Consider the following 16,678-nt stretch of genomic DNA (forward strand, 5'->3'; position numbering starts at 1 on the left):
CACACGGTCTTCTGCAAGCTATTCTGCACCGATCGTTGAAGAAGGATGTTATTAATGTTCCCCTCACTCAGAGAGGAGAAGATAACGTGCAAGTGCTGTTCACTGCGGTTGGCAAGTGAGTGTCTATTCTTAAAGCTCTTATAGGAATATTTAAGTGGAGAAAATAATAGTAAATATCTGACTGACAGGTTGGTTGGTTGGTTGGTAGTGACCCTGCCTTCCAAGCCAGAGGTCGTGGGTTCGATTCCCACCCGATGCAAATATGTGTGTGATGAACATAGATGTTTGCTCTAAGTCTGGGTGTTCATATGAGTATTTATTTAAAATTATATATGTATGTTTATTAGCCAACTATAAATTTATATTCAGGATTTAAATGAATAACTATTTTCCATAGGTTATACGAAGCGGGTCTGAACCCGAAGCTAGCAGCTATATACCCGCCCGTGGCGTTCCCTGTATCACTCGGCACACCGATGCTTTCGCATTTGGTTGAGTGGGAACATAGTGAAGATTGGTGAGTGACATTTGTATTCGTTTTCTTAAGTTACCCTCATTTAAAAAAAATTGCTTGGATTTTTTATTTTTTACATTTAAATTTTCAGGTAGTTAGGTACCTACACATATTTATAAAAAAACTTGTATGGACACATTCTTGTATCAAATTTTGTGTTATTTAGTGAATAATAACTTTTTTATCAGTTTTTCAAATCTCGCTACTCGCTACCATACTTTCTAATAGAACTTTAGTGTACAGAGGCTGGGGTCTTCCAATAAAATACTGTATATGCTGAACTACTTTATTACATTTATAAATTTATAATTTATTACACGTTAACTTAGATAGGCGAGTGGCAGGCGACTGGCTCTCGCAGGAGTGTCGCCATTCGCCGCGTCACAAACCGCTGAATTGACGATATTTGATTACTGTGAATAATAACACACACTACATACACCCCCTTCTAAAAAAAAAATGATTTACATAACTGACAAATATCAAAAAAAAAAAAAAATATTATATATAATTAACTGGTTGAGCCGAGATTTGAAATAAAATGAATACAAATATTCCTAACATTTACTTATAACATTAATATGTGCTGAGATGACATTACGCAACCTTCGCGTGCCTACTTCTAACAAAAATGCCAATGCACCATTAACCTAATTACAGTCCAAAAATCTTACAGGTCTTTTAATTATTCTGCCACTACGTGATTTCTTTAAAGGCGTGCACACACTAGCCTCACTATGCTGATCTAATCTACTGTCATGTCTAACTTCATTTTCTTCTAAAATATACGCAGGCTTAAGTCTATCAATCGACACATTACATTCTCTATTATCAATTAATATTTTAAAAACTTTACTATTTCTTTCTAAAACTTTATATGGTCCGCTGTACGGAGGCGTCAGCGGTCTCCGTACCGCGTCCACTCTTAGAAAAACATGTGAACAGGAATTTAGATCAGCATGCACAAACGTACTATTACTATTTTTACATGCCCTTTTTATGGGCTTAATTTTATTCAAAGTGTCTCTTAACTTACTTATAAACGAATGTGGATTATCAATTTTCGTACTTTTATCCGAACAAAATTCTCCCGGCAACCTTAAACAATGACCCAGAGCAAATTCCGCCGCGCTGATATTATCAGTGTCTGCTTGACAAGCTGCTCTCAATCCTAACATGACCGTAGGTAGTTCTACTAACCATGCTAGATTATTGTTCAATCTAGCCACCAGAGCCGACTTCAAGGACCTATGCCACCTTTCTATCTTACCATTACACTGCGGGTGGTACGGGGTAGTTCTCGTTTTTTGAATACCTAATAATTTCATTAAATCTGTAAACAATTCGCTTTCAAACTGTCTACCTTGATCGGTGGTAATAACTTTAGGACAACCGAAACGACAAATCCATCCTTCATAAACTGCTCTAGCTACCGACTCCGCAGTCATGTCCTTCACAGGGCAAATCTCAGGCCACCGCGTTAACCTATCGATCATAGTGACGCAATAACGGAAACCGTGCTCGGTTTCCGGTAAAGGTCCTATCAGATCCACGTGCAACTGTTCAAAACGCTCGCTATTGTTAAAATCGCTAAGTTTTGAAACAGTGTGCCTAATAACCTTACTTTTCTGACACCTAACGCACGTCCTGGTCCAGGTCCCCACGTCCTTATTCATGCCTGGCCAAAAAACTTTTTTACTAACTAACGCACGCGATGCTCTAACTCCGGGATGGGAAACGTCATGAAATTTATTAAAAATACTTTTCCTAAACTGTGCTGGTATATACGGCCTAATATTCTGAGCTGATGTTTCACAATATATTTTAATATCGTCATTATTATCGAGCGCTAACTGTTTCCATTGCAATTTATCATTTGTTTTCATCAAATCTGCGAGCTCAGCGTCTGTCGCCTGTGCTCTCGCAACCTCCACGTACCTATTCACTCGAACTAGGACATACGATACTCTCGATTCTCGATAAAGCGTCGGCCACTTGATTTTCAGTGCCTTGAATATGTTGTATGTCGCTTGTAAATTCGCTAATATACAACAATTGACGCGCTCGCCTAGGTAACTCTTTATTAGAACTTAATTTACTTAAAGCAAAAGTGAGAGGTTTATGGTCCGTGTAAACTGTTAAATTTCTGCCTTCGATTAAATCCCTAAAGTAAACTATTCCTGAATAAATCGCTAGAAGCTCCTTGTCATATGTGGAGTACTTCTTTTGCGATTCCGATAATCTTTTTGAAAAATATCCTAAAGGTTTCCAAGAATTTCCTTCCCACTGATTTAACACTGCCCCTATACTAAAATCTGACGCGTCGGTCATTAACCCTAATTTGGCACTAGATATTGGATGCGCAATAGTAACGGCATTTTTTAAATTTTCTTTACACACTTCAAATGCACTATTCGCCTCGTCTGTCCAATCTATACGCGTCTTATCTCGTTTTTTAGTCCCGTGTAAATACCTATCTAAAACTCCCTGAACTCGAGCAGCGTTAGGAATATGATTTCTGTAGAAATTTAACATGCCCAAAAATCTACGTAATTGTTCTACTGTCTCCGGTTTCGGATATGACTCGATAGCTTTAACTTTTTCCGGCATCGGACTTATGCCCTTTTCTGAAACTAAATAGCCTAAAAATTCTATAGAGGACTGTCCAAAAACACATTTACTTAAATTAATAGACATTTTATATTTACTCAACCTCTCAAATATTAATCGTAAATGTTCTCTATGTATATCGGGGTTATCCGATCCTATGATGACGTCATCTATGTAACCGAACACGACTGACTGACCTTTGCCCCCTGTACAGTCGCTGCCATAATTCAATTGTTCTATGCCTGATAAAACTGTATTATTGATAAATCTTTGAAATGTTTGTGCCGCGTTACGCAGGCCAAACGTCATTCTTGGAAATTCGAAAAGCCCAAACGGCGTAATAATGGCTGTTTTTTTAATGTCGTCTGGATTAATACCTATAAAATGATACGCTCTACAAATATCTAACTTTGAAAAAAAATTCTTATTATGTAACCCATACGTAAAATCTTGTACCCTAGGTATCGGATAACGATCTGGCTTTGTAATTGCGTTTAACATCCTGTAGTCCCCACAGGGTCGGATACCACCATCCTTTTTAGGTACAATATGTAAAGGACTGGCCCACTCACTATTTGAAGGTCTACATATGCCTAGCTCTTGCATCAATTGGAATTCCTTTTTAACCCTATCGTACCTGTCGGCCGGTAACCTCCTGGCACGCGCGTGCACAGGTGGTCCAGTAGTCTCGATGTGATGATACACGGAATGCTCTGGGACATCCTTGAAGGCTGGCGGGCGCGTGATGTCCTGAAATTGTTCCAGTAAATCCGCATAAGAATGGTTGCTATTTATACTTTTAATAGTGCCGAAAAAATGTGTACTTTTAATTCCACAGACATTTAAACTGGTAACTGAATCGATTAACTTATTATTATACAAATCTACATTTAATTTAAAATTCTTCAAAAAATCGGCACCTATTATTGGCTGTTTTACATCACATACGACAAAAGGCCATTTAAATGACCGTCTTAGGCCCAACGATAACTCTAAATTACATATTCCATAACATTTAATTTCGCTGTCATTTGCAGCATACAACTTTAGATCGACTTTTTCGATAGGCTTTCTAACACACCACTTTGGAATGACGGAAATGTTAGCGCCTGTATCGATCAAAAAACTATATTTCGTTAAATTATCTCTAATTAATAAACGATGGCTTTTGGTTACCTGACCTTGAGTACATCCGTCCACCGCGCCCGCATGTACTCCGTCTAGTTTCCCGACTGCTTGGCTCGCCACGCGCAGGGTTGCTCGCAGCGGTTAGCTCTCGATCTGTACCGAAAGTGAAAACGGCACAGCCAGTCCGGGTCTCCAGGTGCTCTTCTCGGCCGCGATGTCGATCTTCTCCTGAAGTCGGTCCGTCTGTCGTTGCTCCTAGAGCGCTCGCGACCCCTCAGTTCGGCGCGGAGCGCTGCAACCTCCAGCTCCAATCTGCTCATCTTCTCGTCCGGCTGCTCATCTGTTTCCTTCTTGCATGACACGGCTGCCACATCCCCGACGTTGGTGTATTCGGTAATCTTGTCTGCCATGGCCGCCAGCTTGTCCAGAGACTGATCTTCACAAACCGCCATGACTGCTCGAACTGATGACGGCATTTTCGACAACCACAGGCTCTTGAGTGTGTTGTCCGCAATTTGTGCGCTGCGACCCAGATCCTTCATGCGCCTTAAAAACTGGGAGGGTCTTTGCGAACCCAATTCCAGCTCCGACACCAACTTCTGCATTTGTCTTTCGGCACTCTCTTCATAAACCTGCAGCAGCCTCTCCTTAAGCGCCGTATACCTGTCCTGGGCGGGTGGTGACATCACGAGGTCGCTGACCTGCTGAATGGCCTCTTTTCCGAGTTTCGATATGACCAGGTTGAATTTGGTCTCTTCCCCCTGCTTCTGTGGGGCCATCACAGACTCGAACTGTGCGAACCATAACCTTGGCAAGTCTGTCCAAAATTCTGGTAGCTTGGTGGACACGCTTATCGATGCCAACGCCGCGCCTGACGCCTCTTCCTTGATCTGCGTGTCTGAAGCTGCTGCTTTATTCATTATTAAGCCGATGAGTTACTAGCCGATGAGCTTGTGAGCCGCCTGCCGCTGTACTCGCCACGTGCCACGCGCGCTCTTCGATTGCGTCACGCTAACTTCCTGTCGCCGTGCCGCGTGGAATTTGATCTCGAACAAAACTTACCCCACAGCCAATGTCACTAATTACGCCGATTCCCTTCACTACAAACTTTCTTCGAGAGTTCTTCGTCGGGGTCACCAGTTTAGTGTACAGAGGCTGGGGTCTTCCAATAAAATACTGTATATGCTGAACTACTTTATTACATTTATAAATTTATAATTTATTACACGTTAACTTAGATAGGCGAGTGGCAGGCGACTGGCTCTCGCAGGAGTGTCGCCATTCGCCGCGTCACAAACCGCTGAATTGACGATATTTGATTACTGTGAATAATAACACACACTACAGAACAATGTAATAAACCAAATGACGAATTAAAAGTGCCTATGTATCACCAGCATATTCCGAAAATGACACAAAATCCCAATCATTATATCGGGTCAAACGGGAAGTCGTATCTCATTTTTCATCACTTATTGCGACGCTCCGAGGCCGCAAACTCTTTACGCGTTGGCCGAAACTGGTTTAGCAGTTTAGGAGCTGCTGATCATTATTTATTGGTTTTTCATGATTCTTAATTGGGTTGTTTTTCCACTTATAATGTTCGAGGATGTGTAGCGAAGAAGGTGTCTTAAATAACCTATCATATCGCTTCATTTAGTTTGAAGTGTTTAGTGTTTGAAGCGATACTATTAGGATAGAGGGTTATTATGTTGATAATCGACCATTAGGTATATTTTATCTAAGGATTACTCATAGAATTTTTTTTTTTAATGTCCAATATCAACTTGGTAACCGTCGCTACGCCTTCAGCATTTCTGGCTTGATGGAATTTAGGAATTAATGCAGCCTTAGACGCATACATTATGTATTACCTAACATTTCTGCAAATAATAGCATTCACCACTAAACATAAAGATTAATATATTCAAACCTTTCGTTCCCTAACTCCTAAGCCAGCATGCAATAAAGAGTCCAACTGTTATTAATAGCTCCCATCAATCAGGGGACCGCAAACAAATAGCTGGTGATCCGCTGCGTTCTTTGACTCTACCGTGTTTTCAATGCATGCGATGTTTTCACATCATTTGACGGTATTTTTTGATAGGAATAGGCTGTATTTAAATTCAGATTAGTGATTGATTGTATCGTTTGGATTTAAATAAAAAATTTGAAAAAAAATGACAAAAAAACGAGCGTTGTACCGATCACACGTGTCAGAAGTGAAACTTCTTACTAAATACTATGTAGATTAACGCGATGAGCTTGAAACAATATAGCTAGTTTGGATATCTGTAATTCAGGGTAATAATCAATGTGGCTTTCATTCAAAATCACAAAAACATCGAACTACAACAAAAATATCAGTTATCTGACATTTGAAACAATATACTTACTAACTTCTTACTAATATATTACCTATAATAAGAAAATAAAGAACAATTATTTCGTTTCACTCAATTACATTCTCAACATGAAAAGATAAGCATAACAAATACAACAAATAAGTAATTTATTTCAAGCTGCTTTTGTTTTCAATGTAACGTAATATTTAGGTCAAGAGCTCTATAGAACATATTGTCTAGATGATAAAAGCTTATGATCTTTTATTGTCTAGAATAAGAACAACACAATTAATTAATGTTTGTTTTGGAAACATCTAAACATCATTATCAATAAAATATCAAATGTCAAAAACAACTATAGTATACTAGCTTTCCACCCGCGGCTTCGCCCGCGTTTTCAAAGAAAAACCCCCATAGTTCCCGTTCCCGGGGGATTTCCGGGATAAAACCTATCCTATGTGTTAATCCAAGTTATCCTCTATATGTGTGCTAAATTTCATTGTAATAGGTTCTGTAGTATTTGCGTGAAAGAGTAACAAACACACACATACACACATCTTCACAAACTTTGGCATTTATAATATTAGCATAGTCAATAACTAGCTTTCAGTACGAAACTTTGCATGTTTTGTACAAAAATAGCAAAATATACATATACTAAAACCTTCATCTATAATACATCATATAGGTCTAAGGTCACACACAAATTACTATAGGTATTTTAAATATTAAAAAAAACCGTTTCAAAATCCATTCCGTAGTTTAAAAAAAGTATACATAGGAACACATAGACAGCGACAGCAACTTTGTTTTATACTATGTACTGATATGGAAACTACAAGAAAATCATACTTACAAAGGCATTTTTATTTAAAAGGTATGTGACTTCATACAAGGCACAAGAAAAGATGAAGTCTGGTGAGAGAACAGTTAGAATGTCGATTGCTGATGAAGACAGCGAATACATGATCGGTCACGTTGTTGACGGTAAGTTATATTTACTTAAAGATTTAACAAGTGAAGTCCCGTCCCCTAATGGGGTATGGGGCAGATGCGTATTTCGTTAGGGACAAGTAGGTGATCAGCCTTCTGTATCTGACCAAAGATTCGTCTCCACCGGGAATGGGACATAGGACTCCTCGGTTCTACGCTTCAACTATTTAGATATTTTGTAAATTGCTGTACAAATATTAATAAACGAAATTCAATATCAGGACAAACAATGGAATTGGATCTTAAAATAGACACACAGCTTAGAAATAATCTTTGAACGTAAACATCTAAGGTAAATATTGATAAAATCTTGTTTTACTTTTTCATAAAGTTTTAATTAAAATAAGACTTCTAGTAATGATATCCATGAAGATAATTAAAAACCTGCGCTTTTAATTTTGATCAAATTCAAATTTTGATTAAAAATAAATCATACTTTTAGCGTATAAATAGTCAAGAGATGCATACTCAAATTGACCACTTTTTGTAAAGTTGCTTAAAAGTCCTAGCAAAAATCAATAATTATTCAATAATTATATAATTATCAAAATATCCATAATATAATTATCAAAATTCATAATTATCAAAATCCCAATCTAGGTCGTCGATGGGAGAACATTTTCAATAAAATTGCCTAAAACCTTACAATTTTCTGACCACAAAACTTAATTCCTAGGTCGTAACCTTTACCCCGCCACTGGATACCTAGTACTTGCCTGGGAAACTCTGGGTATGATGATGGGAGAACTCTTCACTGAGGTTTCTGTTGTATTCGAGAACGTTCGATTCCAGAGGGCCACTAACATTCCTAAGGAGGGCAATTTGGAGTTTGTTATTATGATCCAAAAGGGCAGTGGCAATTTCGAGGTAAGAATTTGGAAATTTTGTCTCCAGCAAATATTTACCTAAAGCGTTATTAAAATTGTAAAGAATACTTAATAGTAAGGCGATAGATAACGTGTAATAACCAAAAATATTATTTGAAAGTATTTTTGTTTGAGTGTTAATAAAAACTTAAGAATAAACTCTGCTACTTTTCAGTTAAATAAATAAGAAATAAAGATAAAATTTACAAACTTAAAAACTAGACATATCTTAATTTATGTATCGAGTCAAAATAAGCCGATGTTCATGAGCTCATGTGAGCTCACATTGTGTCCAATCGATAACTATATTCGAGTTTTTTGCACTAAAGCTAAAACAAATCTAAAACTAAATTAAATTTTAAATTAATAATAATATTCTTAAACACCAGATCGTAGAAAGCGGTGCATCCATAGTAACTGGTCGTATTTACGCCAAGAAGAACGTTGGCCAGGAATATAGGCAGCTCCAACCGGCACCAGAAGCAACTGGCCCCAATGTGAAGCACATGCTCACTAAGGACTTCTACAAGGAGCTTAGGCTTAGAGGCTATCAATATAGGTGAGTTTGTGTGTTTGTTTGCCCGTATCTACGTAAAGAACGTAGGGCAGAAGTGGTGATTGTAGATTTAATATAATATTATTTCTAATAATATTATTTTGTAATCTCATCAAAGGTATGGGAAGTTTTGTAAAATTTAGATAATTATCAATTTTCAATTATTTAACTCGTTGTAAGTAGTTATACTTACCTGCTTGTTTTACTGTTTTTTTCGCCTTTGTAATGTGAGTAATATTTGTCCAAAGAGCATTATCAACCACCTCTTTATCATCTTCCAATACCTCATTTTTATTAAAATAAATCATTATCTTTTATCTTTTTTCTCTACACCAACTATAAAATATCATTTTCTATAGCTATTATAAATTTTCTTCACAGCGGTCTCTTCCGTGGAGTAATCGGTTGCAACATTGAAGGAACTAGAGGTCGTCTAGCCTGGGTCAACAACTGGGTCACATTCATGGACTGTATGCTCCAATTACGTATAGTGGGCAATGATACTAGAGGTCTCTTTGTGCCAACAAGAATTGAGAAATTATCGATCGATGCCAATATGCACTATGATGCTGTTTCCAAGATGAACCCGGATTCGAATAGACAGTCCTTTGAAGTTAGGGTGTACCCGGATGTGGATGTTATCAGGTAAATAAATGGAGATTTAGTAAAATTTATTAGATAGAGTTGAATAAATGTAAGTTGTTTGTATATCTCTTTTTAAATAAGCAATATTGATTTTGATGAAATGAAGTTAAGTGTAAAAAAAAACATACAATAACTGGTTCACATTATTGTCATGATTAAAAACATTTTTTCATAATAGTAATGTAAGTAGTCCTAGATTTTACTAATTTCATAGATAAAATGGATCGTAAAGATTATTATAATAAAGAAGTAGAAATTATAGCTATTAATAAATAACATTTTGCAAATAGGGCTGGTGGTGTTGAAGTCCGTGGTCTTCACGCTACACCAATCTCCAGGAAGATTCCTCTCGGTATCCCCGTGCTGGAAAAGAATGAGTTCGTCCCCAACTTTGGAAAGACCAAGATGGCTGTAAGTTTTGTCTATTCTTTTTTGAAAAAGAACTTCTTATAGGAAATGAGTTTTTACAAATAAGTGTGAGAAAATTATTGTTACTGATAAAAGGTACATAGTTACTTTAATTATTTCAAATTCATAATATTTTAAAATATAAACAAACCTAAAACTGTAGATGCCTTAAGTAATAGGTATCATAGAAAAATTTGATAATTTAATATCGTCTAAGAACACGTTAAATAAAACAACAGGTTTGCACATATTTATTTATTTGACCATCCAAAAACTTTTATACATAATTTATTTTTTTTAATTCCATCACAGGTTGAAGACATCCTCCGAGCGAACATTCAACTAATCCTAGAAAACGTACAAACATACAAAGTGAAGAGCATAGAATTAATAGATGAGGAATACAAGAACAACTCCTACGAACCTCTCTTAGAGAAAGTTGGTGACATGCTTGGTGACCTTCCGTTAGTACAACCAGAGTTATTGGTGATCTCTGAAGAAGCTATTGAAATGCCGTCCTATATCACTGTTGAGAATAAGAAGATATCTGGAGAGACGAACACTGTGCTGTTTATTGGTGCTAACCTGTTTGGAAGGCCTGAGGTAATGATAACAGTACTTATTTACAATCTGATAAATAATAATTTGACATTGCAATTTACCCAACGAGTACATAATAATATACATATATGACCCGATACTATTAATGGGTATTTTACATACAAAACAAAATATATAAAATAATTTAACACAATTAGAAAAGTGAAATGAAAACTATGTTTTCTTACAATAGACGCTTACGATCTAACCGATCATACACAAGAAATTCAAGAAAATGAAAAATGTAATTTAGTGGTAGTAGGCAGTAATGTAGTTTGTGTATGTATTTTACAGTAGAAATAAACAATATTAATATTAATATTATTATCCAGATCCTACAACAAGCGGTATCGACCCTCCGCGACAAGTGTTTCCTCATCTCCCGCGAGAAGACCCGCCCCGACATCAAAGAGCACTCCGACAAATACGACATCCTCACCATCCAAGACACGGGCACTGAATATCTCGTCCTCTTTAGAAAACGAGTTGGAGCCAAACCTGCAAAATTCATCCAAATCGTCACAGCCGACCAGACGTACGCGTGGATAGATAAAGTGAAGGAAGAATTGAAGAATGGGCAAAAACTGGTCATCTATAGCCAGGATGAGCCATTAAATGGATTGCTCGGATTGGTCAATTGTTTGCGGAAGGAGCCGGGTGGTGAAATTGTATATGGGCTGCTTATTGCTGACCCTGCAGCACCAGCTTTCAACCCGGATTTGGAGTTCTATGAAGAACAGTTGGATAAGGATCTGGCTATCAATGTGTATCAGGATGTAAGTATACATTTTGATAATATAGAATCTAGATACTTAGTATTGTGTTTGAATTAAAGTAAGGAAATGTTTTTCTACTTGTGTTCATAAAAATGGCAAATCTTTGTATCTTTTTAATCGTAGTCATAAATTAAACATTTAAAAATTTACTAGACACTACCTAGACAATTTAGCTGTTGTTATTGTTTTTGAATGTTGCAACCTAATCTTATTTATCTTTATGTCTTCATTTTGATAAATGTTCCAGTTTTTGTCTCGTAAGATTTATCGAGTACGAAGTCAAAACACTACAAAAAATGAAATCGATCGATATGTGTATTACAAAAATGCATAATCCCTAATATTTCCCATCCAGGGTCAATGGGGTACCTACCGTCACTTACTCCTCGGGGACTTGGAAACAGTCCGCGCTAACCACGCCTTCGTCAATACTGTGACTATCGGAGATCTATCCTCACTCAAGTGGCTCGAAGGACCAATTAGAGAGAACCAGGAGTTCAAGAACCCAGAGCATGTGCTTATACATGTAAGTTTACTCCATACTAATATTATAAATGCGAAAGTAACTCTGTCTGTCTGTTACTCAATCATAACTACTGAACCAATTTGCATGAAATTTGGTATAGAGATATTTTGATACCCGAGAAAGGCTACTTTTTACCCCGGGACATATGATAGATTTTATCCCGGATATCCCACGGGAACGGGAATTATGCGGATTTTTCTTTGACTGCGCGGGAAAAGCCGCGGGTGGAAAGCTAGTTATTCATATTTTAGGTTTTTACTTATTCATTTAAGTTGGTTACATTTCTTACAGACTTTTGCGTGTAGAAGAATTTCATTGATAGGACTCGAAGGACCATAAAATGACTTTAAGACTTTAATTTTCAGAAGAAAGTTTTCGTTTGTAATGTCCCTAAACATAAACATTAATACCAGTATATTATGGCCATATTTTGGAAAAGGTCTATTTGATCGCATTTTTTATATTATCAAGTCAAGAATTTTTAGTATAACTGAATTACGTAGAATATCAGCTGCCTACTTCATATCATCTTTTTTTATATTATAGCAGAAAAAACATGCTTGATGAAGGTATTTATTTATTGTTAATTATAACACACTTATATTCCAACACTTAAATTTTCAAGAATTACCTCTAAATAAATAATCACAAACAGGTATACTGTGCAGCACTTAACTTCCGTGACGTCATGACGGCCATGGGTCGTGTGACCGTTGACGCAGTGGCGAGAGGTCGGCTTGCGCAGGAGTGCGTGCAAGGGTTCGAAATCGTTGGTAGAACTGCCAAGTAAGTAAAAATTGTCTTGCTGTGTTTAAGTTTTTGAAATTTAATGATATTAAAAACGGAACAAAAATTCATTTAAAAAAATATTTTATCTTTAAGTTCAACTGCAATTCCAAAATTAAAAACATTTCTAAAGAAAAATTAGATTAAGACAGATGCATATCACTTTGTTGATAATAATAATTTATTTCATTATAGTAAAAATCGATCTTTGCGTAGTAAATATATTATACTACCGGATACAACTAGTATTCAAATATTTTAAAATCAATCCATCAATCTATACGTTTCCCAAATACCACTGCTAAAGCAGCAACTCCCATGTGAAAGAAGAAAATGAGAAAGAACCTCTTACAGGTTCTTTTTTCCTGGCAAGAAGCATAACAAAATTAAAAAAAAAAAAAAACACCATATTCTAAATTCAAAAAACAGCAGCCAGCCTCCTTAAAAATCCACATTCTAAATTCAAATTCAAATCTAGTGGTTCCCGCGTAATGGCGATGGTGAAGAACAGCGGTATGGCCAACATGGTGCGTGGGGACCGAGCGCTCTGTTGGAGCATACCTGATGAGTGGACGTTTGAAGAGGCTGCTACTGTGCCTGTGGCTTATGGCACTGTGTACTATGCTATGGTAAGTGTACTGTCTTTAGATGAAATTGATCAATACTTTATCTTATCTACATATTTCTAGATTGCAGAGTAACCGATACGAAATGCTCTGCTGGATATACAATACAGTTTGAAAGCAATTAACTGTGGAAATAAAAAAAAATCATATCTTTCTATTACTTTATTGGACAGGGATTAAACCGTTTTATTTTTTATTTTATTTTTAAGTGGCAAAATTGTCATGACTTGCATTAGGATTTTCACCAAATACTAATCTATATCAGAAATTTTGCTATGCTTTACTTAAGGCAAACTTAAAGCTTTGAGGCTAAAGTGACAATAGTTTATTTTCACAGAATTTTTGGTACCATTGAATAATAGCGTATTTAAATTATCCGTCAAATTTTAATCATATTTAGATGATTTCTTTTTCATATCGCATATAGATGATATACTATTTTATTTTACCCCACTTACCCAGGTAATGGTGGGTCAAATGCAACGTGGTGAGTCGATCCTGATCCACGCTGGGTCTGGTGGCGTGGGGCAGGCCGCCATTAACGTGGCGCTGCATTATGGTTGTGAAGTGTTCACCACCGTGGGCACTGCAGAGAAGAGGGCCTTTATCAAGAAGCTGTTCCCGCAGTTGAAGGGTAAGGTTTTATTTATTGACCTGACCTTTGATTGACATGGTTAATTCCACAATTGGAAGTTTTAAAAATAAGAATAGTACTTCCAGCAAATTTAAACCATCATTTATTCCTCTGGTTCCCATATTTTACGAGATTCCGACAAATTAAGTATTCTTTTATCAACTATAATATAATTAATTTACTTTGTGGTCACGCGTAATCGCAAAAAATGTAAAACTTTATTTATTTATACTCTTTATTGTGCTGCCAAAATACATAAAATACAAACAAAACTTATTCTAAAAGAAAAACAGTACAGAAGAAACAGAAATTTCCCAAAGCTTTGTAAACTGTTCTATATTCTGCACCTATACGTGAAAAAGTAACACTTTAAAATAAAAATAATAATTTTAAATCCCAACAGACAGCCACATCGGCAATTCCCGTGACACGTCCTTCGAGGACATGATCCGTCGCGAGACCAACGGCAAGGGTGTTGACATGGTTCTCAACTCGCTGTCTGATGACAAACTACAGGTTCGTTTTTTATTAAAAACCATCAGTCGTCGTCGTTTTTTAACTTACCTTTTAAACAATAATTTTTAAGACTTAAGTTTTCCTTTTATTATATTTTTTTTTCGGTAATATTTGCATTCAATTCAATCCATACAAATCATTCCTAAATACTACTTTCATTACAGTCTTTTAAATAACTTTTTAAATTTCTTGAATTGTTTATATTATCCTATTACATCATAAATATATAACCAATTATTTTCTGACTTTAACTTCTTACGAGGTCCTTTTCAGCATCTTATTATATTTCTGTGTTACCAATACTTATTTCCCTACTACTTTACTAACTTTAACTAACTTGTCCCCACCAGGCGTCAGTCCGTTGCCTTGGTTACCGCGGTCGTTTCCTCGAGATCGGCAAGTTCGACATCAGCAACAACACGCCCATCGGCATGTACTTCTTCCTCAAGGAGACCTCCTTCCACGGGATCATGTTGGACTACATCTTCGACCAGAGCTTCGAGTTCAGAAAGGTTCGTTTGTTTTAAATTACCGCTAATAATTCAATATTTTTCATTTTAAAAAACTTTTCTATACAATTGATGATTTTTGTCCTAATTTTTACTATGTTTACGTAAATAATTGCATTTAAAATTAATGTCCTATTTATCCCAAACAGTGATTCCTCTTCAAAATACAAACGACTTTTAATTTTTATTTAATGAATACTAGGCCTTCGTTATTACTACGAAGTCTTCTCATGAATTCATCTTTGCTTAAATTTTAAAATTTATTTTATTTAAACTTAATTTATTTCTATAACACCATCCAGTCAAACTCAAATTCCCTTTTTGTCTCTTTTCCAATATTACCCCTGCCTTACTACGAACTACGAAGCTTTCTCATGAACAAAATTCATCTCTTTGCTTAAATTTTAAAATTTATTTTATTTAAATTTAATTTATTTCTATATCATCACCCAGTCAAACACTAGTTCTTTATTTTCCAAATTCCCTTTTAGCTCTTTTCCAAAATTTCCCTAACTCAAATTATAATGTTTCCTTGCAGAAGTTGCAAGAGCTTCTCCTCACTGGTATAGAGAGTGGTGCAGTTAGGCCGCTCACATACTGCACGTTCCAGAAGAATGAGGTGGAAACCGCCTTCAGATACATGGCTGCTGGCAAACATATTGGCAAAGTGAGATATTTTATTATATCTATCGTTATAAATTTTGAATTTTTACTTAACTACTACTATCGTTATAAATAAAAAAAAAAAATAGAAAAAATTCGATCACGAAGCGGGATTCGAATCCGCGTCTTTCGCCATATCACATCTATAGTTGTCATCAGTATTTATTTCTTAAGAATTAAAATAATTATCATTCATCATCATCATCACTAAAATTATTGAAACTATAACCATTATTCTTATTCACTTCATCAGCATCACCACAATCATTATTGTCAATATTGCATACGTCTTTGTCATCCACATTTTATCTGTTAAGAAAGAATTTGAGCTCTATTTTACCATTATCATCATAATTATTAAGTTCTCATCATCGAAATCATCATTATTTTCCGCATCAACCAATGCTATAGTTGTGAGCTTAACATCATCATTGCTCATCATCAAAATAAAACAATAGTAAAATCTACATCATCATCATCCATCATCATAAATACCATTCTTATCATCATCTTCACGAGAATTAAATCATATTTTTTTTTGTTGTTGTTTTCTAGGTAATTGTAAAGATCCGTGATGAAGAACGCGCAAACCGTCCAGTCAAACCTACTGCCATGCCTGTTAACGCTCTACCAAGGTTAGTTATTTTTACTTTTTCCTTGTTTTTGGCTACGTTACTTTATAGTTTAAACCAATCATCAATAGTCTTGATTAAATTTGTGCGTAACTCAAGTTTCTTAAATTAATATTTAGTTTTAGCTTATTTTGATCTTGTGTTTAAGTTTAAACTCGACCTTTGAGCTCGAGGTTAACTCTAAAGAAAGTGTTTTAATTTTAAATTCATGATCACGTATATTGAGCAGTGGTGGCTCAGTGGTGAGACCTCGGACTTCGAATCGATAAGTCCGTGGTTCGAGACCAGGCGAGCGCGCAGGAAATAAATTGATTTTTAAATTTATCTGCGCATGTTGTAACATCA

The 16,678-nt window shown here is 36.0% G+C and overlaps 2 protein-coding genes across 3 annotated transcripts in view; one reads left to right on the forward strand and one right to left on the reverse strand.

Moving 5' to 3' along the window:
- The window catches only part of LOC123700596 (fatty acid synthase-like), a 73,219-nt gene that overhangs the window by 45,769 nt on the left and 10,772 nt on the right, over positions 1-16,678 (forward strand). The window contains exons 17-32 of the mRNA XM_045647858.1: positions 398-517; positions 7,475-7,584; positions 8,267-8,457; positions 8,846-9,015; positions 9,394-9,657; positions 9,948-10,068; positions 10,378-10,668; positions 10,998-11,441; positions 11,797-11,967; positions 12,623-12,753; positions 13,232-13,382; positions 13,842-14,013; positions 14,417-14,529; positions 14,880-15,041; positions 15,577-15,705; positions 16,257-16,336. Coding sequence (XP_045503814.1) covers positions 398-517; positions 7,475-7,584; positions 8,267-8,457; positions 8,846-9,015; positions 9,394-9,657; positions 9,948-10,068; positions 10,378-10,668; positions 10,998-11,441; positions 11,797-11,967; positions 12,623-12,753; positions 13,232-13,382; positions 13,842-14,013; positions 14,417-14,529; positions 14,880-15,041; positions 15,577-15,705; positions 16,257-16,336 — 2,820 coding nt within the window. The remainder of the gene's footprint in view (positions 1-397; positions 518-7,474; positions 7,585-8,266; positions 8,458-8,845; positions 9,016-9,393; positions 9,658-9,947; positions 10,069-10,377; positions 10,669-10,997; positions 11,442-11,796; positions 11,968-12,622; positions 12,754-13,231; positions 13,383-13,841; positions 14,014-14,416; positions 14,530-14,879; positions 15,042-15,576; positions 15,706-16,256; positions 16,337-16,678) is intronic.
- LOC123700589 lies at positions 3,762-5,217 on the reverse strand. 2 transcript variants are annotated; one of them, XM_045647852.1, is made up of 2 exons: positions 4,306-5,217; positions 3,762-3,874 (listed from the first exon to the last, which is right to left on the reverse strand). In XM_045647852.1, the coding sequence occupies exon 1, from the start codon at positions 5,170-5,172 to the stop codon at positions 4,345-4,347; it is 828 nt and encodes a 275-aa protein (XP_045503808.1). In that variant the 5' UTR covers positions 5,173-5,217; the 3' UTR covers positions 3,762-3,874; positions 4,306-4,344. The 2 variants fall into 2 exon arrangements, with proteins under 2 accessions (XP_045503808.1, XP_045503807.1); XM_045647851.1 differs by having other exon boundaries at positions 4,301-5,217.

Source organism: Colias croceus, chromosome 19 (assembly GCF_905220415.1).
Source record: "Colias croceus chromosome 19, ilColCroc2.1".
In the NCBI taxonomy this organism is placed as follows: Eukaryota; Metazoa; Arthropoda; class Insecta; order Lepidoptera; family Pieridae; genus Colias; species Colias croceus.